The following is a 26,770-nucleotide window of genomic DNA, read 5'->3' as shown; positions in this document are numbered from 1 at the left end:
GCACGATTCGCAGTGATGGATAACCGAGAGACCAGGTGCTGGCATTTGCTCGACTGGACAGCTGTCTTAATCGACGGACGACTCTGGATCAGAGCTGTGCCGCAACACAGCTGCGAGTGAAAACAGAGACGGGGACACGCAGGCGCGCCTCGGGGTCTTGGAGGGTTGCCTTTTTTGCCAAGGTAAACACAGGGAGGAGTGATTGGAGGAGCGCTCTGCTCCAAAAAGTGGAAGCTACGAGAGAGAGCGTAGGGAAGGCGAAGACGGGAAACGATGCATAGGTTCGTTTTAGGTTTCTCTGTTTTCGCGAAGGAACGCGTTTCCTCAGGTAGCCCCGGATTTCATGTATCGCGGGAAGGTTTAAAATTTCATAGATAGGATTTGTCCCTGAGAAGGCGCGAGGCTGTAGCGATGTTTGGGTCACACGGAAGGCGTGGACAGGTCCGAGCTGTTTTCTGCCTACTTTGTTCGGTTCGCCTTTTGGCGTGGGGCAGCCGTAGCGGAAGACTCGGCTGTTTGTGCGGAGGTGTCTGAGATCCTACTTTTGCAAGGGTTCGCAAACCTACATGTTCTTGGTGAAGATGCTCCTGCAATGCTAGGAGTGCAGAGCGGTCCACCCTTCAACATTTTTCGAGAGGCAACTCGCTGATTATCGCTCTGAGGCACTTGATCCTCATCTTGTATAGGCAGATCATATGTGTGCCTCGTTCTTTCCCCCAAGTATTCGTCTCTTTACTCTTTCGTCTCTACCCTTTTCGTCGTTCCTACCTCCGGGCTGACATTCCCTTTGGTCTGCAATTGCGCTTGCTTATTCTTTCTTGCTCTGTGTACTGTACGCTTAAGTAAAAGACATTTGGTTTCCCCAGTCGAGCGCAGTTCGACTTTCTGACCTGCTTAACTCACAGGATCGATGCCACGAGAGCGGGTTTCCGGAGAGTGCGTGCCGTTGTGCGTCACCTGACTTGTTTCCTGACTTGCGGCATCTTTCTCTCAAAGCCGGTTTCTATTCAACGAAGAGCGCTCTGCCTATTTCAAAGAGCTGACGCAACATGGTAGCATCCAGGCGTCGCACCCGCAACCTTCCCTCAAACGGATTCAGATCTGTCTGCGGCAGGCGTGCAGCTGAACAGTGCTGGATCCCGTAGTTGTAGCACAAAAACGTCAGCAGCTGATAAAGGCCTCTAACCAGGGAACTGTGACGGAAACCGTAAAAAGTCAGGAGACGGCCCCAGCTGGAAACGCTGCCACGGTTCTCCCCGATCGCGTTGTTATTCAGACAGCTGCGCGCAGAATTCGCATAAACCGAGACTGCATTCAGCTGGAAGCGTCACTCACATAGCGTTTCAAGCCTATGGCATGTGAGGAAATGTGAAAATTACCTGTGGCAGCCTGTGCACTTCAGCTGCGCGCGTCCTCGGTTCTGGGCACCCTGCGAAGATGTCTCCCACCACCTAAGTCTGTGAGAGACAACCGATTTTCGAGGCGGACCGTTCTTGAGGGAAACTGATGGCTTCAGGGGCCTAGCGGTTCGGGTGTCTCGTGCAGCGGTGAACGAGTTCTCCTCTCTGTACGCGCAGCTATTCGTGTGTCGGCTCAACAGGCAGAAGGGATTTTTCTTCGTCTTCCTCAGCCCCACAAAATCCAGAGGGTGGCTCTAGGCCCACTCCGCTTTGGAAGTTTCTGCAAAGGGAAGGAGACGAAACTGTTTCAGTGTCGCCACGAGGGTCAATCATCGATGCTGGTTTGAGTGTATCCACCAGGAAGACGCAAACGCGCTTTCGGCCGTCGAGTTCTGCGGACGTCGAGAGGATTCCCGTGATCAAGCGACTTGAGATATCTCGATGTCTCCGTCTCGATTCAAAGCCGCGTCGTTTCCTGCTCGGGTGGAGAAAAGCAATCTTTTCGAGAACATACGTGAACGCAAACACGGTGTGCACGTGCTCGGTGAGCGGGGAGTCGTAGTCGGTTGTCGAAGAACTGTTCCCCCTTGATTTTGAGGCTTGCGCCGGCATCTGCAGGCTTCTCGCCCAGTTTGTTCGGTCAGCAGAGACTCCTTTTCCGACTTGTCAATTCAGGTACATGACAGGAAATCCCTGAACATGTGCCGTTTTGCAGCGTACACCCGGAGCCCGCGTGTTGGCATGGGCGAGTTTCGCGGCGTCGTGCGTTACCTAGCTATCTCTCTGCCCGCCTAATCGATCACGTGCTTTGAGGCGCGGCGCAGCCTCGTTGAGTGAATGCGCAGATGTCATTTCATCATCTTCGCTACAGTTCTTTTCTTTATTTTCGATCAGACGCAGCGCCGTTTCATGTTCCTTCTGTCGAGGATGGGGGCAACTGTTCGTGCCCGTTCCCGGCGTCGCCCCAGACAGACTTGCGACGCGCCTGCGAAGAAAAGAATTCGCTTCGCTCCTGTGCCAGCGAGTCCGCTTTCACGAGAGGAACGAATGGAATGCTCAAAGAAAATTCGCCGTCAGAAGATGCGCCGACGCCTTCTCTGGGCCTGTAAGAAAGCAGGTCTAGGCCACGCGACCGCCGAAGAACTCCTCCAAGTGCTCGACAAGAGAGAGACGTCTCTGGAGAACGGAAACACTCGGACAGGGCGTCGCGGCGATACCAGTTAAGCCGACCAGAGTTCCAAAAACAGGTCAACGCTTACTCGGTGCTCCAGTGAGCTCTCCAGTTTCTAACTCCACTGGGGCTTATACCATATGCTCTTCCTCTGTATGCCCTAATGCGGCTGACGGCGGATTGCACGATTGGGAGACCCGTAAGAAGTTGATTACCGTTTCCGTTCCGCCAGTCCGGAGCCGTCTTGCACAGTCCTGTGCTCTCTCTTCCGACACTGAAGGATAAAAAGGCGAAGGAAACACGACTAGGAACCCCGCCCTGCGGTGCGTTCGTCAGCGTCGGTGAAGGGGTCGGTGCCAGCAGATTACTCGCTAAAAAGTGTGGATGTCCCCCCTGCTCCGCAGACGAGCAGGTCCAGACTCTCAAAAGTCCGGTCGGGGTTTGTCCTTTTTTGGGGCCTCTAGATCAGTGCATGAAGGAGACGCCGTCTTTTCCAGGAGACTCGACGCGTCGTTCCGTGGTCGCGTGTTTCCGTAAAAAGAGACATCCGCGTCGCATTTCGTCTGCAGGCTATCCATTGACAGGGCCTCCTGCACGTTTTTTCAGGCGTATCTCCACTGAAGCAGCCACGCTGCAGCTAGAAAAGGAACGTGGCATACACTAGATGGAGCGAAAAAGCACGAAATCAAAGGGGAAACGTTCAGTGGCTACGCTAGTGTCTCAGAGGGAACGCTCCGTAGGTAGTTGTACTTCAGAGAGCTTGTGCCTGTCTCGAGGAAATACGTATGCGAGAGTCTCCTCTGTTTTCGTCTTCTAGAAGCTGGGTTGAACGGCAACAGAGCAGCAGCGAGAGAGGCGACAAATCTCGCAGCCCGAGGCTCTTCTAACAAACGTGCTGCTTCAGACAAGCTGTCGGGGCCTCAACTCGAGTGGACTGTGTTTTGATCTTATTGTTGCTCTAATCCAGTCGCCGAACTCCCGCCCGCAACGTCTGTACGCGACTCGTGTCGGCTCGAGCCCCCGCGCGGCTGTCCCTCGCAAACAGAGCCTAACTGCCGAGGTGAAAAACAACTGTTCCGTTTGTCCAACAGCTGCGCATGCCTCTGCGATGACATCGGCGGTTCCTTTCCAACTGAGCACGGCATTTCCGAGGCGATACGTTTCAATCTGCGACTCGTTCCATTTCGAAAACCGGACCTCACGGTAAAACGGCAGACAGGAGAGAAGGGGAACCCAGAAACGGCGTCGGGAGTATAGGTGGAAGCCTATCACGTTTACAACCCGCTCATCCGCAACCGAAACTGTTTCACGCACCGACCACGATAAATCCGCTCTGTGCCTTCCGAGACGAGCCGCGACAGCGCGCGCGCGGGAGCCGACACAGCCTCCTCGTGCGCGAGCCAGCAAAAGGAAACCCAGCCGACACGGTCAACAGACCAGCCGGTGGTATCTAGACCAGGCATGGAAACCGCGTTTTCGCGAGGCGCAACTCGGCGGGAACGGCATGCGCACCCCTTTACCCGCAACTCCGCCTTCCCTCCACACCCCTGTTCCGCCCGTGTTTGCTCCAGTTGCTCAGCCTCTCGTCCTTCCCATCTCGTACGTCTCTTCGCTGGCCCTTCCCCGCCTCTCGCCCCTAGCTGCCGCCTTCTCGGCGTCGCCCCCTGTCGCCTTGTCTCCTCCCACCTGTGCCTGAGCTGCGTTCGCCCTGAACCCCTCGACCAAGAGACGTCACAGACCCCGCCTGTCCACTGCGAAAAGCCAGTCGCGCGACGCCCGCCCCGCCAGCGCCCTCGGGGCCTTCGCCGGTCCTTCCCCCGGCGCCGGCGCGGTCGTGAGGCCCTCCGGACGGGCCCGCGCCCTGCGCACCAGCGGTCCCCTCGGGGTCGGTGGCTCCGCTGGAGCCTTGGGCTCCCCCACCAGTCTCCCGTTCCGGCTCTTCAGCGGGGCCGGAGCCTCGGGCCCGAAGGCCGTGACGCCGAGGAAAGACGCCGGCGGAGCCACCAGAGTCGCGCGCGGAGTTAGAAGCAAAGTCGGGATGGGTGCACGAAGGAAGAGGCACGGGCAGGCCCTCGCGCTCGCTGGCAAAGTCCGCAGACCCATTCAGGGACATCGCCCCCGTAGCGAGGTTCAACAGCGCGGGGCACGAGAGCGGCTTCTGGAGGAAGACATGCCGAGACGCGCCCCGCACGGGATCGGCGACACACAGACACGACACCAGAAGAAAGAAGGCAAATGAAGCGAGCAGGGAAAACCTGAAAGCTCAGCTAGGGTTCAGATCGAAGCAGTGCTCGAGACAGCGACAAGTCAAAACCCGCGAGGGATGCGACACCTTCGCGCTCCGGCTTCAAGCATCCACAGCATCCGCAACATCCACGCAGTGTATCGTGCATGCAGCCCCCCGCAGGTGTACACATTGTGTACGCTTTGCCCGTTTGCCTGGAAAACGGAAAGCGAGTCACCTGCGATATTCCCACGAGTCCTGGCGTGGGAAAGGACCGTTTCGCGTTTGTCCGCAGTTTCACGACCAAAAGCGAAAAGGAGTACTCAGTCTTCCGTCCCACAGACCATAGCTAGACCATGTACTGCTATTATCACAGCTTCAGTAGATATTGTCTGTGCACGAATGATCCGCGGTAGAAACAAATCAATGAATGACTACGACGGGCTCCTCCAGATACAATGGAGCAGAAACACTTGCGTGCGAGGCGACCAGCCGAGGAACCGGCGAGTCGGAGAAAACTCGTCGCCACACATATTCGGGTCTTGGACTTCGATTGTTGACTCGCTCCCCTCGCTCCTCTCACATGCAGGCGTTAGCTGTCGCAAGCCTATGTCTATCTATCTATCTATCTATCTATCTATCTATCTATATAGATAGATAGATAAATAGATAGATAGATAGATAGACGTGAATAGGAAGGAGGAAAGTCCCACGAGTCACATGTGAAACGGCCGGCGTTTCGACGAGGCAGATCACGACGTACCTTCTTGCGCACTTGCTCCTGACTCCACAGGGCGTTCTTGGCAATGTGTTCGAGAGCCGATTCTGCAAGAGACAGAGAAAAAACACACTTCCGGAAAGACGAGTGCCTCTCCTCAGCCCAAACCCGATTTGTGTGAGTCCGATCTCCTGTGCACCTGACTTCTTGCTTTCCCTGCATGCTCTCTCGTACACCTGGCGTCCCCACATCGACTCAGCTGCGCTCGACACCACGGAGATTATCCAGAGCATCTATGGAGGCATGTAATTGGATAGGGAAACAGGCAGCTGCCGTGATTTCAAAGATGTGCATCCATGAATATCTGCGGCAATACAAATTTACATGTGTACTGGAGATACCACAAGAGGACACGGGAGCCACGCTGAGGAGCCCCGGCTTGGAACGACAGGACGAGGGACGCCAGAGCAAGGCGAGGAGACTAAACACCGAATGCCGCAGAGACATATTCACACGTGTGGGTTCGGTGTATCTCGAGGGCGTAAGTCAAAAGCGGCGCGTCGAATCGTGTGCGAAACGAGGACGGCGCGGAGACGACCTGGGAAATAGTTATGTGGTAGACAGTAGGAGAGTTAGGCGCGATTACGAGGCAGCGCCGAGGAGCACCCTCCGTCTAAAACCACCAACGTTGCCGATCCGTCTGCAGGACGGGAATGCCCTCTGCGCGACCGCGGGTACGCGTACGCTCACAAACGCATCCGCGGCCAAAAAGATAAGCCGCGACCCAGCCAGAGCCGCTCCTGGCCGCAGTGCGACTCTACAAGACACTCTGAACGCGTTCCGCATTGCAAGGAGAAAAGCATACAAAAGGCGCAGTTGCGTATCAACAAAGGAGGGCGAAGCTCGCCTATCTTCAGGCTGTCCCTGGCGTGAGAGACGCACCTTGTTCGAGATTGAAAAAGTCGAGAATCGCCTCATCAGTCCGGCGCGCAGTCTGCTGTCTTTGGTCCATTCCTCCCAGGAGTCGCTGCGCTTCTTCACACTGGGTGACACACAAAACACACTTTTTCGACTCTCTGTCAGTAGCAGGCATCTCTCCCCCTCGCCTCCTTTCCCACCCCGACCAAGGGAGAGGCCGCCTTGCCACGAAATGCAGCTGCGCCCATAGGCACGGATCGCGGGCCTTCAGTCACAGAAAACAGGGATCTCCGAAAATGTGCGCTTCTCTCTGTGCTCCCTGTGCATGTGTTTTGGATACGCGATTGCCATACATGAACCGAACGACACCGGCAACGCAGCGGCGCAAACGCGAGGCACCGAAACGTCGAAAGTTCCTGGTCGAGCCTTCGGGGGAAACGTACACATTCGTTTTCACACTGAGACACATACCGCGTGTGTCTCCACATTCTTCTGTCTTGTGTCCACCCCACTTCCTTCGTTACCCCCCACTCTCCCTCGCCTCTTCTTGCGCCGCCCTCTCCTCTGTGTTGCGTTTTTTCTCTGCTGTGCTTTCTGTTCTCTTTCTCTCGTTGCGGCTCGCCGCATACCTTCAAGTCGCTGAATGCGAGAAGCGCCATGGCTTCCTCGAGTTTCGGGAGAAGATCCGGCTGTCGACGCGGAGAGAGCACAACGCACGCGAGAAGCCTCAAAGACGCGGAGCGCAGACTCGTGCATCCAGGCGAGCAAAGACACGCGCAGAAATGCGGAAGACAAACAAGCGCGCGAGCCCGGCCTCCATCTCTTCGCGGCCCAGAGAGAAAGTGACTCAGACAGCAAAGGACGAGAACGGGAGAGGACAGCACGAAAAGGAAACAAGAAAGGACCGAGTGAAGGAAACGACCAGTGCCTAATCCCTGGCGAAGACGCGCGCGTCTTCCTCGCTTTCGCTCTCTCGTGTTTTCGGTATCGTCTTGCTCCTCTGTCTTTCTCTTTCGGAAACTAGCTCCAAGGGAGAACAAGAAGCGAAAAGGGATACTCACATGCTGTCTGACGCATGGCGCGAGCTCCAGCTGGGCGAAATCGATCGCCGCGAATGTATCGCCCTGGTAACGCGCGCGCGGCGAGGGAAAACGGGAAAGAAGCGAAACGCTCGAGTTTTTTCACATCTCCAGATGTAGCGCACTTCACGAAAAGAGGGGATCCCGAAACCCAGCGGCTAGTGAAGACGGCCGGATCCGCCTTGACACTTTTGCAGCGCCTTTTTTCTCAAGTTCTCTTTGTGTTCCGAAACAGGCATGTGAGCAGATGCACACACACTTCTTCACAGCCGGAGAAAACCGCGAAATTTGTTCCATGCGCATCTCCACTTGGCCACATCTCGGCGCGCACTTGAATTTGGACACCCCCTCCAGCTTTTACATACCTTTACACACCAATGCCCGAGGTTCCTACTTGACTGCGCACCCCCTGCGCTCCCCGCCCCACAATGCCTCTCACGTAGCGACTTCAGCGTCTCATATGCGTGATGCGCTGCCCTGATGACGAAAGCCACGCTTGTCAGAACGGGTGAAAGCTGACGTACCTGCGCGTATCGCTCTCTTACCCAGTTCTATGCATATATATATATATATATATATATACATATATGTAGACCTATATGCATTTACCTATCTATATCGATCGATATCTATATAAATAGTACAGCCATCAGCGTGGTTACGAAGGGTGGGCACCTTACGCGTTCGATGAGAGAGAGAAGTTGTTGCTGCTTGAGGAGAAAGTTCACTTCCGGGTTGGATGCGAGAATCTGAGCGCGAACCGAAGGGAACCGCGACACAAAACGCGCGCCGCACAGTCAGTGCTCTCCTTCCTCTTCTCTGCATGCGTTTCCCCTGACTCGTTTTGTCTTTGTTCCTTCCTCCCTCTCCTTTGTTTCCGCCTCTCTTCAGTACTCTCGCCCTTTGGCGCGAGAGCTCCGCAACACTTCTCTCTCAACCCTGAAGCTTGCTAGGCTTCGCCCCCACGAAAGGGAAATTGCTGCAACATCGAACTCTGCTTCGCGGAGCGGATCCCGCGCCGTCCCGTTCCCTCGAGGCTCTCTGGCGAGAGTACCTGCGGATCCACCAAATCGATGAGGCGAAGCGCTTCTTCCATTCTGCCCTCCAGCACGGCCTCGCGAATCTGAGACCTGCGCGTTATGGACGCTAGCGGCATGTCCGCTACGCGCAGCAGAGAGACAAGCGAGAGACAAGCCAAATCGCTGTGATAGCGGAGACGCGCGTCGCAGAGCCATCCACACAGGCACGCGGAAAGGCGCTACGTGCTGTGTTGAAGACGCGAAGACAGAGGGTTTACGGCAACCGGAAGAGAGGAGCGAAGCCCAGAAGGGACGCGTGGTCAACAAAGCTGAGACAGGCAGTCCGAGGCGCCTTCGCGAACGCATGCAAGGCTGTTTTGTGTGCGGCACGACGCCAAGGAGACACGGATGCAGAGGAAGGCGCCTTGACTATAAGGCGCAGACACGCCTGCCGTCTCTCCAGGAGATTTTCCCTGCTCGCGAACGCAGTAGAACAAAACGGAAAGTCCCCGTCGCCGCCCGTCAACTGGCGGCGAGAGGCTGGCAGACGGAACTACTCGAAAAAGGAGAGATGCATGCGTTTGAGGTTCCCGCTTCGGATTTGGAGAGACAGATCCTTACGCTGCAACCCGGTTTCCTCGGCGAACTCAGCAGCTGCCTCGCCAAAGCCGTTGACCGTGAAAAAGTTCAGAATCAGGCGATGCAAATCGCGCTCGTACACCTCGACTTCGGCCATGCGCTCCGTCCACTCGCGCCTCGAGGCAAAGGACGAAAAAACAATCTCCGAGCGCATTATATATACATATATATACATAGATATACATAGATATATATCTATATATATAAGTACATGGATATATATATATATATATATATACATATATATATAGATGTACATGGATATATACATATATATAAAAGAGGGCGAGATCCAGGAGCGATGAAGACACAACGAAGCCACACATGGATGTGTGTTTTTCGGCTCTGGGCATGTACAGATAAACGTATACAGACGAATGGTGGTGCACAGAGGGTTGCGGCACTCGCCTCTGTAAATACAGTCGGGTGGATACAGACCGTCGCATGCAGCTAGATCTCACCACCGACAGAAAGCGCGGAGTCGACACACAAATACACCACAGACTGAGTAAAACCTCTTCATCTATCTGGGTACGGCGTTGACTCCCCGCTTTGCCTGTCATTGAATTTGATTCGCCCGAGATGGAACGGGCTCTCTGGCGGGGCTACGGCTCCTTTTACTGGTATCTGAGCGAACTCTGTGTAGGCGGTCTGCATGGTTGTACACGCGCCCTAGAAGTGTTTTTCTCTATGCACTCGAAACTCTGCACGCTGACGTTGTGAATTGCCCGCCTCCTTGCTCTGTCCGACGGCCGACAATCGGTACGAAAACGGGGCGCCTCTCACAAGCATTCGAATGCAGCGGGAGGCACATGCACGCACCTGGAAAGAAACAACTGGATATCCCTCAAGGTATGCGGATGAAGGGTTTTGGGTGTTTCCAGCGAGTCGCAGCCTCGTTTCGCTGTGTGCACGGATGTCTCTGGTTTTGCGTGGTAAAACGCGGTGCGTGTTTTTTGTGTTTCACTCACATTGTGCATCCGCCTCCAGGCGGCATCCCCGACTCGTCGCTATCGTCATTGTCTCCAGTGGAAGGCCGAAAAGCAGCAAAGTTTTCCAGGAATCCCGCGAGAGACCCTGAAGGCGAAAACGCGCTCGCACCGCCGGTTGAGGGGGATCCGCCGGCGGCGCCGAGTGCGCCTGCGCCTCCCGAAGGCCCAGACGCGCGGGCTGTAGATAAAGTCGCCATCGCGCCGGCGAGGCAGAAACGCGAGGACTCGACGGGGAAAGAAGACTCCGGAAGCACAGGACGGGAAACAGCAACAGAGAGGCGGGCTGGAAAAGAGAGGATGTATCGGGAGTGTCGGGGAGAGAGAAAAAAAAACAGGGCGTAAACAGGGACGGCGAAACACGATCGAGTAGCGCATGTGAGAAAAGAGCGAAGGCAGGAGGCAATGAAGGAGAAAGGGAGGGGAAGGAGAGAAAGAGGAAAAAAGCTGGAGAGAAAGGCTTTGAGGCAGACCGCACGCGGATGGCTGACCTCCAGGGCCGGAGACACAGACATTCGCAGTGAGGAAGGCGTCGTTCAAGTGGGGAAGTCGCGAGAAACGGAGGGTCAGAAAAGCGAGAGGCAGAAAAGAGAGGATAAACGAGCACAGTTTTCCGCGGAGACGGGGCGCTGTGCACGTTTGTGGCCTCGACCGTGTCAGTGTGACTCCTTGAAACTTGACTTCGGCAAGGAAAAAACGACATCAAGTCGCCGTTATGTCCTCGGTTATTATCTTACCCAGAAACCTCAAGTTTCCCGTGGGACTTGCCAAAGGCGCCCCTCGGTCCTAAGTGCTGTGGCTAGTCGTCGACAGAAAGGCGGGTTTTTTCAGAGCAAGCGCGAGACAAAACGGGAGAGTTCGGGAGGCTAGACAAAAACGCAGCAGGGAACGGGAGGTACTCGGAGGAAAGCCAATGAGACTCGCGCTTTGAGCAAGTACCGAGCTCGATCTTCGCGGTTGCAGAAAAGACACAGTCATCAGAAACCAGGAAAGCGACACTACCGGTTCGAGGCGACAAGAACTGAAAAGCAAAGCTGGAAATCGGCTGAGAGAAGTAGTGGTTTGTCTCGTGCCTGTGCAACGGTCGCCGAGGCTGTCGCAGTTCTCTGCAGAAAAACGCGTGACAGCCTTTCCTCCGGCACGTTCTTTGCACACACTTCCCCGTCGAATCGTGACCCCGTCTGGTCTCTGAACGCGGAAAAACGGTTTAAAACACCGGCCGACCTTCGCGTAAGGCAGGCGAGACGTCGTGAACAGCCGCGCAGCTGACCGGCCGCTCTCGTTGCACATTGCCTAGAACGCGCATGCAAACCCTTCACCTGGAATGCTATGCCACACTCTATCGCTGGTTTTGCTTCCTCATATCCGCGGGAAACGACAAGAACAGAAACACTGGTGGAGAAAAGGGCTAAGACTCGCCACCCCTGACAGCTCGGCGGCGCACGAGTTGTGAAAATCACGGGAGGCCGCGGGAGTCTCTCCATACGAGAGAACGCGCAGCCGACGCTGCACACGCATCAGATACAAAAGGAAGAAACAGGGGGAAAAATGAGAAGAAGCGGCGAAAACGTCGGAGAGGTATTTGCGAGGAAACGCATGCTGGTTCTGGGCACAGTCTCTTTGCCGGTGACTTCAGAACGCGTCGCGTGTACACGGAACACTCGATGCGATAGCATCGCGCGTGTCTGTAAATCCGATCTAGGAACGACAGTCGCGGGGACAAAGCGTCTATCTCGGCAAACGCAGCGCTAGTGTGCTCCAGGGTTTGAATCCCCTGTCGATGCTGTTCTGCACTGCTGGTTTTACGATGGGGTTTCGGACGGTCCAGGCGATTGTGCGTTTGCAGCCTTGGGGTAAAACGGCGAACTAGGTCGTGCGCTTGCCTGGACAAACAGGCGTAAACACGATTGAACGCCTTCGTGTTGTATCGTTTGGTGTATCTTGATCACAAGCGGCAAGCAAACGGGCCGGAGGTATGAATTGTGAGAATTAAAGCAGTTTTGGTTCGAACCGATAAACTGCGCGCGAGGAGAGAAACGACGAAACCAAAGCTGCCGTGGAGGCCTTCGGACACGAGCCGTCAACTCGGCCTCGCTCGTCGTCGAGAGTACCTCCTTTCTTTGGCTGTCGGAGTCGAGTGAGTCGGGACGAAGATCCGTGCGATGCGGATTCTGAAGGCGTGCGTGAGGGAGTGTCGGCAGGAACGGGGGTTTGCTCGAACCGTGGAGAGGGATGTCTCTTCTTTTTTGATCGGCAGTCAAGGGTTTTTCGAAGGACTCGACTCAGGCTATGGAAGACAGAACGGCTGCATGCACACCTTACAATGCTAGAAGACACACAAAAGGGATGCAGAGGTACAGAGATCGTCTCGGTATATTCTGGCTGAGACGGGACGGTCGAACTTGCAGCAAACTGCCTCGTCGGCGAAACCAATAGACCAAATGGTAAGTCGATACACCTTTCATGCACGTCGCGACACACCAGGCAATGCAGTTCTGCGCAGCAGTATACTGTGAGAGTTCCATAAAGCTCGACTGCTGATTAGCCTGTCCTTAAGCGTAGACGCGCGAGGGGAGAAACCAGAGATGCGTTCGAATGGGCCGTCTTCCTTTTTCCTTTTCACGGACTTGGATCCGCATTTCGAAAGAAATCGTCTTCGAACGAGGAACAAGACGACACAAAATCCACCGTTGGAGCACGTACGCCCTCACGAGATAGCAGCGGAGTGCTTTTTTTGTCGATGCATTCGGAGACGAGCACGGATTTTCGACAAGGGTTGCAGAAGAACTGGTCCCTGCTGAGCGTGGAACCTTCTAAGTGTGCCACCGGATTTACGTTTTTTCCCACTTCTCCCTGGAAGAATCGGGAGTTTTTTGACGACACATTAGCGCGAAAGATTCTCGCGGTCTTCCATGCACGCGCCCGTTGTGGGCAGTCTGCCGAAGAAGCCCTCATGCTGTAAAACAAACACGTGGGCGTTTTGCCCTGATGCAGCGCCGCTCCTTTCGTCTCTTCCCCTCTTTTCGCCAGTTAGTATACGAAAGTGCCGCAAGCAAGGTAGCGAGTTGGGAAAAGCTGAGAGCGTTCGCCGCATTCAAGGACCGAATCGTGTCACCTCTTTTGGTTCTTCTAACTCACGTCACCGGCTTCCTGATCACCTGGTTCGCCTCGACGCTTCGTTTCATGCTTCTTCGTCTTGGTGGAAATGCACAGTTTCAGCTGGGGTACTGCCATCTCGTTATTTTCTTCATCCACCGCCACAACATCCACAATGACCCACGACAAATCGTCTCCGTCCTTCTTCTCTCTTTCTCGTGAGCTGTCTTTCTCTCGCCTCTGGTTCCTCGAAGAAACCGCCTGCGGTGCGCTCTTTGGGTCGCAACTCCTGGCACTGCCTAGACCGCTTGCGGTCCTCTCGTTCCTGTCCCCGTCGCTCTCTGCGCTTCCGACGACCGGGCCTTGCTGGCTTCGGCTAAAAAACGGTCTTTCCCCTCGTGTTCGCCGCAAGATCTCCCGGATTGTGTCAGCTAACGATGCGTCTGTCTTTCTCTCTACATCGGCAAGGCCGCTCCCTGCCTCTGGGCGTAAAGGCCCCGCACCAAACCCCCGACTCGACGCTGACACAGCCGCGGGTTCCGACGGCGACACAAACGGAGGCGAACCAGCAAGACTGGAGACAGCGGCCGAAGAAGAGAGAGCAGACGAAAACTGGAAATTGGAGCCCAACGGCGTCCCGCCTCCAACCGCCCTGTCTGGTGAAGCGGCCAGTGTCTCTGTAGACTCGCCTGCTTTCTCCTTGACGGGCGTAACGGTCCCGTCTTTCATCGGGCCTTCCGCTCGGCCGTCGACGCGCTCTCGGGCGTTAGGCGCCAGTGCAGAAAGGCTTCCGTTCGTATCTGCGGGTGTCTCGTCGACCGGGTTCCAGAATGCACGCCAGTCAAAAAACGCGTCACCGTCGCTCTCTTCTCGCGAGAAGAGAACTGAATCTTCGCATGTCAAGACCATGACGCGCACCCCAAGCGTGTCTTCGAGCATCCGGACCACGTCGTCCACTGTGACAAGAGACGCGGCCAGATCGCCTCGTTCCTCTTCTCCGTCACCTTCCTCGGGCGTTTCCTCTCGGTATGTGCGTGCCTGGAACCGCTCCTCCTGTCGGTCGCGGCCCCGCGCGAGGCCTGCAACGTCTCGCGCGCTTCGACTCGCCCCCTGACTCTCTCGGCTGTCGATGCTCGCCTCGCCTCCGAGTCGGCTCTCGCCGTGCCCGTAGCTCCATGGTCCCGTCTCGCCTCTCCCCCTCGTGCTCTCAGGCGCCTTCAAAACTAACCGCAAACAGTCCCAGGGCGTGAAGGTGCGCCCCGCGAGCTGGCCGCCAAGGACGGAAGCAGAAGGCGGTGGGAGAGGCGTCACTTGTGTCAGGAACGGAGCGCTTAAATTGAAGAAGGAAGACCGCAGGCGGCGCCGTGCTTTCTCTCGGCGCTTCGCCGTTCGCAAACGCACGTGCCACGCCGAGGGCGTGACGAGCTCTGCTCCAGCACGCCCTTGCTTGTTGCCTGAGCAGGCAAGATCGAGAAGTGACTCCATCACGAGGCACGGACGCCTCCGAGTCCCTGGGTCTCCCGCGCGTCCGGTGTGGGCCGACAAGGCGACCGAACACGAGGGAGAGAACACGCGATAAGGCGACCGGACGCGGGGCTCGTTGTCCCCCCCCGCCTCGCCGTTCGCTGCATGCGCTGTTTCCCCTTCCGTCGTCCATTTTGCTCTTCGCTCTCTCGGCGAGTCTGCCGCTCCCAACAGGTTCGCCTGGACGAGTCTGTAGATCTCCAGCGCAGCCAGGCCTGCAGCGACTGTCGTGGCTGTCGAAGTCGCCGGGACAATGCGGCCGCTCAGCTGTTGAACTGCGAGAAGATCTGGTAGATCCGAGAAGCGGAAACACTGGCCCCGTAGGCGAGCCGTCGCCGTCAGAAAGCGCAAGTGAACGGATGCGTCTTTGTTGTACGTCAGAGGGAAGAGCCGCCGCGCCTGAGGAAGTGCCGAGTCCGCCGAAGGAGGGGCGGAAGGACTCGCCTGAGGCGGGGACGAAAAAAGAGAAGACCGGGAATCCAAGGAAGGCGCCGACAGCTGGGGCCAGACGAGTTCCAGCTCCTGGATGAGGCGCAGCGAATGCGCCACGGTGGAAGGAGTCGAACTGGGGCCGCTCGCCGTCTCAGGCAGCGGTCGCAAACCTCGCAAAACACCCTCAAGTTCCCCGACGTTGACGGCTTCCGCAGTCCTGTCTAGGTCTTCTCCGCGAGTCGCCTTTGAAGGGCGACAGCCTGGGCCCGCTGCGGGGAGCTCGGAACTGCTTTTCGGAAACACCGAAGAGAGCCAGCGTCGCCACGTTCGCCTCTCGGCTTTTTTCTCACGCGTATCGAGCGCGCCGTTCCGCAGCCAGGCGAGGGCAGAGAGAGGGTTCTCCGATGCAAGTTTCGCCGCTTCAGACAGCGAGGCGGCACGACGCTGTCTCTGGACGTCTCGAAGGAGTTTCCGGACCACACGAGGATCCCAATCTGCGCCGTCTGCGTCGCTTTCCGGTGCGTGTACGCCTGTGGGAGGGCGCTGTGCGCCAGTGTGCTCGTCAGAAGCGCCTTGCCGCGCCGCGCAGACGTCGAGGGAGACGCCATGGACTTGACTCAAGAGCTTCGCCGCAGTGCAGATGAACATGAGACTGTCTTCGTCGTCCTCCGAGAACGACAGTGGCGTCACGCGCAGCTGCCGTCGGACTTCGTCCTGCTCTGAAACAGCCCCCGCGTCGTTGTTCTCTTCCATCGCCTTCCTGTCCACATGGGCCTCTTCAGCCGATCCTGGCAACGTCTCTCCACCGCCACTTTCCTCGCCACGCCCCGCCGTCGCGCTGAGGCACTCGATTTCCTCGACAAAAAACCGATGGAAGAGCCCGAGTGCGCGATCGACAAAGAAACACATTAACTTCTCCGTCTGTTCTTCTTGCCGTCCTTCTTCTCTTCCTTCTTCTCTTTCTTCTTCTCTTCCTTCTTCTCTTTCTTCTTCTCTTCCTTCTCCTCTTTCTTCTTCTTTTCTTACTCCTTCTCTTCCTTCTTCTTTTCTTACTCCTTCTCTTCCTTCTTCTTTTCTTCCTTCTTCTTTTCTTACTCCTTCTTCTTCTTCTTTGTCGTTGCGGGTCTGGAAGCTGTGGACGTGGAGAGAGTCTAGGGCGGTCCCAAAGATGTCGGCGAGGTCGTGACTTCGGTGCATCGGCACGTCTCGCACGGAAGGCAAATTTAAGATCTCCTTTGCAAGCTGCGTCGTGAGTCCAGCTGTTGGTGCATTTGTTTCTCCGAGAGTCTCGCTCGTGCTCTCGCTGGACGTCTTGCCTGCTTCGCGTGGACTCGGCAATCTGTCTCTGCCGTTGCCTGCGTCTCGCGGGCCAGCGGGAGGCGATCCCCGACGCTCGGAAGTGCCACCACGCCCAGAGAAAGCGGCTTTTAAAGAAGACCCGACGCACGCTAGGGACCGCGAGAATCGTGAGAGAAACGAAGTCGAACTGCTTCGCATTGGGAGTGTCTCCATCTGATTCCAACTACGGCCTCCACCTCGCTCTCCACATTCACCTTCCGTGCGATGCGTCTTCGTCTCGCCTTTCTCCTCTCTTGTTGTCGTCTCACGCCCGGTCACCCTCGCCGCTGGTCTGGCGGTTCCCATCTCTGCGGGGCGTTCCATTTCCTGGGAGACCGGGTTCGATACCCGTCCGTTGTTCTTCTCTTCGCCGTCGCCAAGCGCCTCGCGTTCGCGCGTCTCCTCGCCCTTCTGTCCCCTCAAGACCGCGTCGAGCTCTACCAGGAAGGCGCCAGCCCGCTCGGGCGGCACGCCGAAGGTCCGGTTGAAAGCTTCGCTGGCCCACTGCACCAGATGAAGGGGCGAGGAAGGAAACAACCTGACAGAACAAGTCGGCTGAGGCGCTTCCTCGTCGTCTCCACGAGGATCTGCAGTCGAGCCGTACGACTCAGTTAAATGCGGAACGAGAGACTGCGCGTGGCCTGGCAAGGAAAGGAGGGGCGCACGAGGACAAGAACGACAGGACCAATCGGCGGGCGAGGAAAGGCAGGAGACGCAAGACAGATACCGCTGCCGGAGAAGAAAGCACCGGGATGCGGCGGCGGCGACACAGGAGGAAAACGCGCAGCAGACAGGCGTACGCAGAGGCGCGCCGCAACACACGCTGGAGGGGACAGTAAGGCCCTTTCGCAATGCGCGCGGGCGAGAGAAAGGCGTTTTTTGGCCACACATTCGCCGCTGTTTGCTTCCGCTGTTGCCACCTAGCGTCTCCCCACAGTCTGTCTTGCCTTTTGAGAATGCGCTTTCCGTTCACCTTTTTGCTACGGTATTAGAATTCCTCAACACATCGTGATCGGCAATGGAAATGCCCCTGTCCCGTTTTGTGCCTTCTCGCTGGTATCGTCAGCCGCTCCATCTTCTCCATCTCCGCTGAACCCAGATGCCTCCCGGTCCCTTTGGGGGCTCTGCGCCAGACTCGCTTCCCGCGTGTAGAGGATCCCTGCGCGTGTTTTCCTCCCTTCTGACAGCCTCGTCGTCGTCCCTTTGCCTTTTTGCTCTGTCTGTCCCGTGGCTGTCTCCTTTTCTCGCCCTCACACTCCTTGGGCTTACCTCGCAGTCCAAGAGTCCCTGCCTCAACGAGCGGCTTCTGGTAGAGGAGACACTGGGAGTCGAGGTACATGCGCGCTGCGACCGTGTCCAGAGCCATGGCGACGAGGTTTTGCCTTCTCCAGAACGCCCAGTTGAAAAACTGTCCTTCTGTCTCCGTCCCCACAAATGCGCAGATGGGCCGCACGCGCATTGCCCGATTCAGCTTCGAAGCCGCCTCAGCGGCAGCGACAGCTTTCGGACGCCGAACGTCTTTCTCCGTAAACAAAAGCTGGCGATTCAAATTCGAGCGCTCAACAAAATCCGCATCTGCGACAGTGACACATCCACCTTCGTCTTCACCTTCCTCACCTTCTGTACCTTTTCTTTCGTTCCTACCTCGCTCTCTTTCGTCTCGGCGATTTTCCGTCTTTTCTTCTCCCTGGATGACTCCGGTTGGCGTCGCCATTTCCTGTGAAGCGTCCTGTATTCGTCCCTCTCTGTCTGGCGCCGAAACGGACCCCTGCGACGGCGCTTTCTGCTCTGCGAGGTTTCCCTCCAGCGCTGCCCTGGGCGTCTCAGCCTCCGAGGCTGTCGACTGCGGACGACACCCGACGCCCATCAACGCGAAGAGTTTCAGCAGCTCGCACCCCACGGCGCCTGCGCCAGCGAGGAAAAGGTGGAGAGAACCGAGCCGCGTCTGGACAGCCGAGCCCAGAAGGCGCTCCTGGCCGAGCCAGCGGGGCGGCGAGGAAGAGACAGAAGAAGAGACAGAACAGGGGGGACTCGCAGGAGCAGAAGAGGAGGTTGCAGCTGCCGACGCAGACCTCGAAGACGCCAGCTGCGTCGAGGGCGAAGAAGAGGACGAACAGGATGGAGAATCGAAAGAAGATCGCCGAAGTCGCAAGGACGCCTCGCGAGGAACCTCGAAACTGGGGAGCCCCGGAGAAGGGAGAATGTCCAAAGCGTCAAAGTAGAAGAACTGGTGAAAGGGCGTGAAGCGAGCACTGAGAGCCTTCAGAGCCTCTTGCGCAGCGAGGCCACCTAAAAAACCGGTGACAGAGTCACACGACAGAACGCACAGGAATCAGGCTCCAAGGAAAACGCATCCAGTCATCCATTTCTCACTATCTCCCGCGCCCTGTGTTTCTCTCTCTGTCGCTCTCTCTGTGTCCCTCTGGCCGCAACGCTCAGCCTCTCGACGAAGAGAGACAACCCTCAGGATGTCACCCACGCACAGCCAGGCGCGTTTCTCTCGTGTCGCCTTCGCGGCGTGGACAACTCAGCGAGGGGCGAGGCCAAGGGAACAGACACCGGGGGGAGAAAATGAGGAAAGAACAAAAAGTGCCTCGTCCCGTTTTCGCCTCGACTACACGCTACCGAGAACGGAAAAGAGCGGCGAAAGAAAGTGGCAAACTCGAAACGAAACGCGACAGACAAGCATCTTTTTCTGTCGAGTACTTTGATATCACAACAAGCACGGAATCCCAGATACCAGAGACCGGCTGGGACAAACACCGAAAGCGACAAATCGTGCTCGTCTCGCTCTCTGTCCCTTTCCGTCTCTCTGTCTCTTTCTCCGTGTGTCCCTCCCTGTCTCGCTCTCTCAGTCGCCCGAGTGGCCTAGGGCGAGCGGCCAAACCGGCGAAATCGTCTCCGCCCTCGGCAGCCCTTCCGTGCCTCTTGCTCTCTAGAGTCGACACAGAAAGGTGGGAGCGTGAAAAGCAAGGAGAGGCGGGCGACGGTCCAGTCCACCCTCACTCGCTCTTGCATTTTCATCGCTTCGAACAGAGGCAGACACGCCCAGGTCAGGGGCCCGCTTTCTACGTTTTCAAAGACGCTCCGTGTCTTACCCATAATCGAGGCAACCGGTGCGATATGCCCCGCCATGCTCCGATACAAATCTCTGGCGACCACTCGAACTTCAGCTTCATCTTTCGTTTTCCGCTCTCTGCCTTCGTGTCCCTCCCTTTTTTCCTCTGCCATATTCTGGCCATCCCGCGAAGGCCGAGTCCCCCTGGGGCGCACCGCGACAAGGGTGTCGCCTCTTCTCCCTCGGACCGACGCAGCCTGGCGGCGCCGACGCCAGAGGCGAATCGCTTGTTCTTCGACAAAAAGAATTTCTTCAGCTGCCTCTTTCTCCGACTGCCCGGAGCACAGACCAGAAACAGCATCATCGCGCAAGGGTGTCTGCCGCAGGTGCGGCTCGGTGCGTCCTGTGACGTTGCCGTCTTCGCTTTCCTTTGGAGGAGACGCGGAGCGTCCAGGATCCGCAAGAAACGACCAAGCGTGCGAAGGCGCCAGAGACGCCGAGGCCAGAGAGAAAGAAGAAGCAAGCGACGGCGGGGAGGTTAGCGGCGCACTAAAGTCCCCAGTCGCACGCATCGTGGGAGACGAATCCAGAAGAGGGGCGTTTCGTCTCTTCGTCAAAAGCGCATCTAGGGCGAGAAACGCGACGTGGAGCATCTGTTGCCTCTTGGTTTCCTCGTCTTCCTCTGCCTGATCTGACGGCTGAATGCCTACGTCTTGTGTGTCCTGAATCTCTTCTTCACAGTTGGGCCGTCCACCAGGTGCGCTGGTCTCCCCGAAGTCGCGCAACGCCTCGTCCAGCGGCCTGTAGTGTAGACGGCAGCGCGCGCGAGAGGCATTCACTGCAGCGCCGCCTTCCCCCTCTTTCTCCGGCGCCGTGTCCCCTAGGCCAAGTCGGCTTCCCTCCGTTTCCTCCGTTTCCTCTTTTTCCTCCTTTCCCGTTTCTTCTCCCCGCCTCCGTCGGCTCTGGAGCGTCTGCAGAGCGCCCTCGGCCGCGTCAGGAGCGGGCGCGGCCGAGAACCGCGAAGCGAGCGGCAAATCGATGTGAGCGTCGTTGGGTGGTCCGAAGGAGTAGGTGTCTCCGAAGTCGACAAAGAGCCTGCCGGCCAACCCCACAGTCCACACAGCTACTAGGTAGGGCCCGCCGTATCGGTCCGCTTCGCCTGCAGGCCTTGTCCCCGAGCGGCGCGCTTCCCTTCGCTCTCTCTGTATCTCTCTGCAGAGGCGGTTGACGTGAATGACTTCGTCTAAAGGGCTGTTGGAGAGCACAACGACGTCTGTGGACGCGAGCAATCCTTTGAGGTGCCGTCCAGCCGTCCCCGCACCACCCCCGCTCGCCCGTTCTCCGCGCTCTCTTTCCTCCCCTCGACCGAGATCTGTAACCACGTGGACTCGCGAATGGGGAAGGGTCAGCCGCTTCAGCGCAGCGTAAGCCAGCATGGCGCGTGACGCGGCTGTTCGCCGATGGCGTGGAGACTCGTCGCGGTTTCTGCCGCAGTCCTTCTGGCCGCGGTCTGCCCAGTTGTGTCCCTCCTTCGCTTCGCCCCCTGGGCCTTCTGTCTCCACTCCAGGGACGCTCCCAGCTCCAGCTGTATGTGCGCCATCGCCTGCGGCCCATCCTGCCTCGGGAGTCTCTCCTTCGCCCGGGTTTTCCCAGTTCAGAGGCTCGCCCTGCGGGCCTTCATTCGGAATCGCAAAGTTTGCGCTCGCTTCTTCCGGACCGCTGGGGGGATCGTTGTCGAGGAGAGACAGTCGCCCGACACCCGCGAGAAGGAGACACTTCGCGGCCTCCACACCGACGCCCTGGAGCCCAACTAGCAGGACTCGGGCTCGCGGGAGGCGCGCCACGTGCTCGCGCCCGTAGATGGGCCACTCCCGAGAGAGGAACGAAGTGGAAGGGGACTGCGAGAAAGAAGCGTCGAGTGCGGGTGAGGCGGTCGACGGCGAACATGGCAGATCATGGACAGAACCGTGTCTGGGCACACGAGACGAAGAAGACGGAGAATGAGAAGAGGAACCAGAAGAAGGAGAAGGAGAGGAAGAATGAGATTCTGAAGCTTTACCAGGGAGACACACAAACGGGGAGCAGCGAGAAGACGGACACCGAGATGGGAAAGACCGGAACGTCGAACAGGAGTGATAGGCGGAAGCAGGCGGAAAGAGGGAACAAAGCGGAGGCCAGATGCCCGAACGCGCAAGACGGCAACGCGAGACCGATGGACAGGGAGAAGCGGTTCCAGGGAACGAACCAGTGGAAGGGTGACAAAGCAAACGAAGTGGGGATAGGAGTGCAGCAGGAACGCGAGGGTGGCGAGATGAAAGACGAGAGGCAGGAGACGGAGTCGAGACGCGCAAAGGCAAAGAGACGAACTGCGGAGAGAGGACAGCTCCTGACAAACAACCTCGGCTGTGCCGAGGAAGTGAAGAAAACGAACACGGCGCAGGCTGAGACTCTGTCGAAGGCAGAGACAAATTCGGAGACAGAGAGGAAGGAGCAGAGGCGATCCTGCCGTGCGACGGAAGAGAGAGGCGTTGAGAGCCGGGAGGCGACCCGGAAAAAGAGCGAGAAAAGAACAGACGAGACGGAGACTGGGCAAGCGAGTCGGAAGCAGCGGGGAAAGCGAGACGGCCCGCTTCAGCAAAACGAGCGGAGTTCTGCAGGACCGGAAGGGCCGTAGGGAGGGAAGAACGAAGAGTGACAGGCGGAGAGACGCGGATCGCGTGAAAGAGGGAACCTACGAAAGAGACGAACGACAGGAGAGGCGAAAGAAGAGAAGGTGGCGGCAGCTCAGTAGACGCAGACGGAGAGGGGGGAGACAAGCCCAAAGACGAGGCGGTCCGAGAGAGAGACGAGAATCTGGAGAGGCGTGGAGAAGGTAATGGGAGCGCAGGTGGACGCGGAGGCGGAAGAGAGGTTTGGAGCAGCGGGCCGCATGCTGCGAGAATGCAGAGGAGAGACACGAAAAGAGGGGAAAGCGAAAGGAGATTGTTGCGTCGCGAAGGCCACTTTGAAAAAGACGGACGATCCGAGAGAGCGCGGACGACGAGGGCGAGGAAGAACGGAGACAGCAGAGAAGGCGCAAACAGGGCGAGAGGGAAGGCAACTTTGGCCGACTGCGTTCGCCCGAGACGGAGCGTCATTGTGGAGGGATTCGCGACGGCCTTCTGTTTTTCATCTGGAACTTCACTCATCTGCCTCAAGATGTCTCCCGTGCATCTGCCAGGAGACGGCGGACCGCGCGTCTGCAAAGACGCCGAGTCTCTCAGAATTTTCCATTTCGACCTCCAAAAAGCAAAAGGAGGCGAGGGAGAACGGGGAAAGACGAGCAAGGACGAGGAAAGGAAGGACAGGAACGGAAGGGGAAAAGAAGCACGGGGAGAAGAAGCACGGGGAGAAGAAGGGAGGATGAGGCAAAAGCCAGAGAACGCACGGAAAGAGAACACCGAGGCGAGGGAGGTCGAACGCAACGAAGGAGGGGAAAGAAGAAAAGCATGCAGAGACTGCGAGGCAGAGAGACAGAGACAGGCAGGAGAGTTCCGTTCCTGCTCGGAACAGGAAGGAGCGCAAGCGGCGAGGCGCAAGAAGAAAGGACTGGGAAAGGCGAGGGGTTCAGAGGTTTCGTTTCCCCATCGAGTTCATGCAGAAAAATGGCGCTTTTCACCCAGGAAAAGGCGGAAAACCAGGGAAGCCTTCTTCGTTGTCTCGATGTTTTTTTCGCGACCTCGCGCGACGAGACACCGAGAAAGGGACAGGGGCCGTTCTGCGATCGGCATGCGAGAGCCGAGGGAGAGTCCGCGGTAACACCGCGAAGACAAAAATGAAAACTGCGGAGAAGACTCACGGGAAAAAAGCATGCAGCGTGCGTGTCCTCGCCCTGCTTTTCTAAATAGGCTCTTTAAAAACTGGCGATCTCCGCCTTTCTTTTTCCTCCTAAAGGGTTTGTCTGTGCCGCGAACAGGCAGCTGTGTGTCGATTCAGGAGACCAGACCGACTCGCCGGAAGGCTTCTTCTCCCTTCTGCGAAGTGGAAACCTGAGGTGACAAAAGTGCCTGAAAGGTTCCCCTTTCTCCACTCTCTTTTTGAGGCGAAACATCCGCGCGCCCTTGAATCTAGGAGAGAATCCTCTCTTCTCTTGGCGGTTCGCCGCTCTCGCCGCAGTCAAAAGAAGACCCGGTGAAAACGGGCAAGACGCACTAGCGGCTCTCCCGCGCGCTGTGGCGTCGGCACCCCTCGCCAGCTTTTTTTGCATGCAATTGGACTTGTCTTGGTGAGGGTTTTTGGTCACACCGTTTGCTGTCCTCTGAACCGAAAAACGCCGTCGGAAAAGAAGAGAAGGCGTGCACATCGTCTCCCTGATTCTGGAGAAAACTCTGCCAGGACGGCCCCGTCCCTGGAAAAAACAGCCTCGGCCGAAAAAACCCTCGCAAGTGGCGTGCGACACACACGTCGCCTGTTCTCTCCTCCGGTATTGCCGCTCTTTTCTTTCTCTTTTCCACACACGTCTTCGATTCGGGTGCCTACCGGAAAAATCTCAGGAACTCTTCAACTTGCATGCGGTTCCTTGATATACCAGTCCCGGTTGTCACACGGGGCGTCTCGCGGGTGGTCACGAGTCCGTCCTCTCGCATCGATTCCCTCTCTCGTCCTGTTCTCTCTTACCTCTCCTTTTCGTTCTGCTCGCCCGCAACGTCTCTCTGCCTATCGCTTTCCGCCGTCCACTTCGACAGACTCTTATCGCCTCTTCCCGCCTGCTTACACAGTTCGTTTTCCGGTCCCCTGTGTGGAAAACGGTGCCTTTGCCTCGAGCTCGCTCCGAGTTTCTCGCCTCGTTCCCTGCCTCCCCCAAGCAGATTTAACGCCTCCTTCTTTCTTCCCCGCCCCGAGTCCGTCTCAACGTCTCTCCAGCACACGGCTCTCTACACTTTCTCCCTCTCCTTTCTGACGTCTCTCTTTCCTTCGTGGTCCTTCTCCCTTCTCTCTCGTCTGCTGCGTCTCTCTCTCTCGTTCTTCCTCGCCTTTTCTGGCTCTCGCGTACCTGTCTCTTCCCGTCTTTTCCGTCTCTCTTTGCCTGTCCAACTGCTGTCCCCTCGCTCCGCAGCTGGACGCGTTTGCTCCCCGTTGCCGCATCTTTCCTCTAAGAGAGAATGGGGAGCATGCAGTCGTCGCCGTCCGAGGGCGAACAACCGAGGGTCCCTCCACAGACTTCGCCTGCAGCGGAGCCTCTGCCTTGTTCACGTGAGATGGTAAGAGCCTGTTCTCGCCTCGCTTCTCTTCCCTTTATTGCTTCTCTTCCCTTTATTGCTTCTCTTCCCTTTATTGCTTCTCTTCCCTTTATCGCTTCTCTTCCCTGTCTCGCTTCTCTTCCCTGTCTCGCTTCTCTTCCCTTGCTTCCTGGGGGATGTATACCTGCCAGCCTCTCTTCTCGTTCTCCGTTTCGCCCTCCGTCTTCTTCCTTCTCTTCTCCCTCTTCGCCTGGCGGTTTCCTCCATCATCCTGGAGACGCGGAAACGGCTTCTCTTCCCTCTTCTTTTCTCCCCCGTGCACACGCTCCAGTTGGTCTCCGCAAAGAAATGGACAGTGTGTGCGGGCGGTCTGTACTTCCGCCTGTCGGGTGCGTGACTGTTTCGCGCATCCTCGTGTATGTTCCTCTCCTCTTCTGTTGTCGCCTCAGGACGACTACCTCCAATGCGTTCGATCGTAAGACAAAGGCCCCAAGTTAAGGGAGAGTAAAGAGAAATGGTTCACGTGCAAACCGATCCAAGAGGAAGGGTTCGAATCGAGGCAGCGTGAGAGAGAAAGAGGAACGCGCGGGTGTCCTGGCGGGCGACTGTGGGACAGAGAGGGTGCTGGAAGCAGTCGGCGAGGAGGAGATTAAACGGTGGGAATCAAGTCGAAATAGCGGATGGCATCGTCGCACACACGGAGAGAGACGTCAGAGAGACAGACAGGGACGGGAGACAAAAACAAAAGAGAGACGAGACTGGCCCAGACACGCGAGAGAGACTCGAAAAGACGGGAACACGAAAGGGACGAAGGCAAAGAGGCACCTGAGAGCAACTTGAACCGACGAGGGAAAGATTTTGTTTCTGTCGATCTGTTTTCTCGCTGCTCCAGTCATTCGCAGGGACTAAGTGGAGCTGTTGACGAGTGCGACGCGTTCCGGCAGAATTACAAGTGAGACAGCCCTTCTCGATAAATCGCCTTTCCAGTCTCGCCCCGTTTTTTTTCTCCTTTCGCGGGTTTTTCCCGGCTCCTCGCTGTCGCATTCTGTCTCGCCCTTCTCTTACCCGCGCCTCTCGCTGCGTTCGTCCCCGTCCTCCGAACTTGCTGGTTTTCCTTCGTTCCTTCTCTAGCGTTCGGGTCTTTTCTTTCCTCCGTTGCGTTCGTTTTCGTCTCTCCATTCCCACGCATGCAGTCAGAGTCGCCGTTCCCTGCTCTGATCGCCAGATCCTCTGTCTTTGGATGCCTCCTCTTTCCTCGCATCCAAATCCAGAAAGCGCGGCTGTCCCTGTGCCGTTTGAAATAGGTGTGTTCTCCACGAGAAATGTTGGTTTTCCGTTTCCAATGCATGCGTCTATCCCGCTCGGGGGTCCTTTACAAATGGTCCGTGTTTTCTTGATCAGACACGGGGGCGTACGCGATGCAAACTAACAATTCCTTCTATCTCTCTCGCTGCGATCCTTTTCCAACGCAGGCTCTGCATGGCGGAGTATAAGAAGGCGAAGAACGGAAAGTCTTGAGGAAGGCAGCCACCCTCCGGGTTTGTTGCTATATCGTGCCGCGCATGCGCAGTTCCTCGGCTGGCTGCAACTGTCGCCAGTCCCCCTTCTCTTCCCCCTCACAGCTTCTCGAGTGCTCTGGCCGCCAGCCTGCTTTCTTCTTTTCCTCTTCCACTGTCCACGTCTTCACACCCTCTCTGGCCGTCTTCTCGGCGGCTCTGTCCGCTAGTTCGTAACCCGTTTCGGGCTGCTCCCCCATCCGGTCTTGGGACTGTCTTCCCGTTTCCATCTTTCGCTTCGCACCTTTCCCTCGAGGTCGGGGCTTCCCCTTTTTTTCTTCGTCCCCTCGTTCGCTTTTCGGTCCGTTTTCCGTTTCGCTCTTTCCTCCCTGTTCCGCCCTTGCCTTTCTTTTCCTTTCTCTGCCGCCGTCTCGCTTCGCTCCGTGCGCT

General features: G+C 57.1%; 2 protein-coding genes across 2 annotated transcripts; both read right to left on the bottom strand.

The window, feature by feature from the left end:
* Window positions 1–4,207: 4,207 nt before the first annotated feature.
* Window positions 4,208–10,357, bottom strand: NCLIV_057780 (hypothetical protein; the record flags this gene model as incomplete). The annotated part of the gene is made up of 9 exons (XM_003885334.1): window positions 4,208–4,729; window positions 5,559–5,620; window positions 6,456–6,555; window positions 7,061–7,120; window positions 7,493–7,555; window positions 8,191–8,259; window positions 8,565–8,671; window positions 9,151–9,284; window positions 10,140–10,357. 9 exons carry the CDS (start codon window positions 10,355–10,357, stop codon window positions 4,208–4,210), a joined length of 1,335 nt encoding a protein of 444 aa, XP_003885383.1.
* Window positions 10,358–13,286: 2,929 nt separating this feature from the next.
* Window positions 13,287–22,878, bottom strand: NCLIV_057770 (putative ubiquitin-activating enzyme e1; the record flags this gene model as incomplete). The annotated part of the gene is made up of 7 exons (XM_003885333.1): window positions 13,287–14,468; window positions 14,655–16,064; window positions 16,305–16,657; window positions 16,763–17,188; window positions 17,817–18,836; window positions 19,646–21,576; window positions 22,838–22,878. The coding sequence occupies 7 exons, from the start codon at window positions 22,876–22,878 to the stop codon at window positions 13,287–13,289; spliced, it is 6,363 nt and encodes a 2,120-aa protein (XP_003885382.1).
* Between the last annotated feature and the right edge of the window lie 3,892 nt (window positions 22,879–26,770).

This window comes from Neospora caninum, chromosome XI, assembly GCF_000208865.1.
Source record: "Neospora caninum Liverpool complete genome, chromosome XI".
In the NCBI taxonomy this organism is placed as follows: domain Eukaryota; phylum Apicomplexa; class Conoidasida; order Eucoccidiorida; family Sarcocystidae; genus Neospora; species Neospora caninum.
The sequence above is the reverse complement of the archived record's forward strand: the minus strand, read 5'-3'. Positions and strand labels throughout refer to the sequence as shown.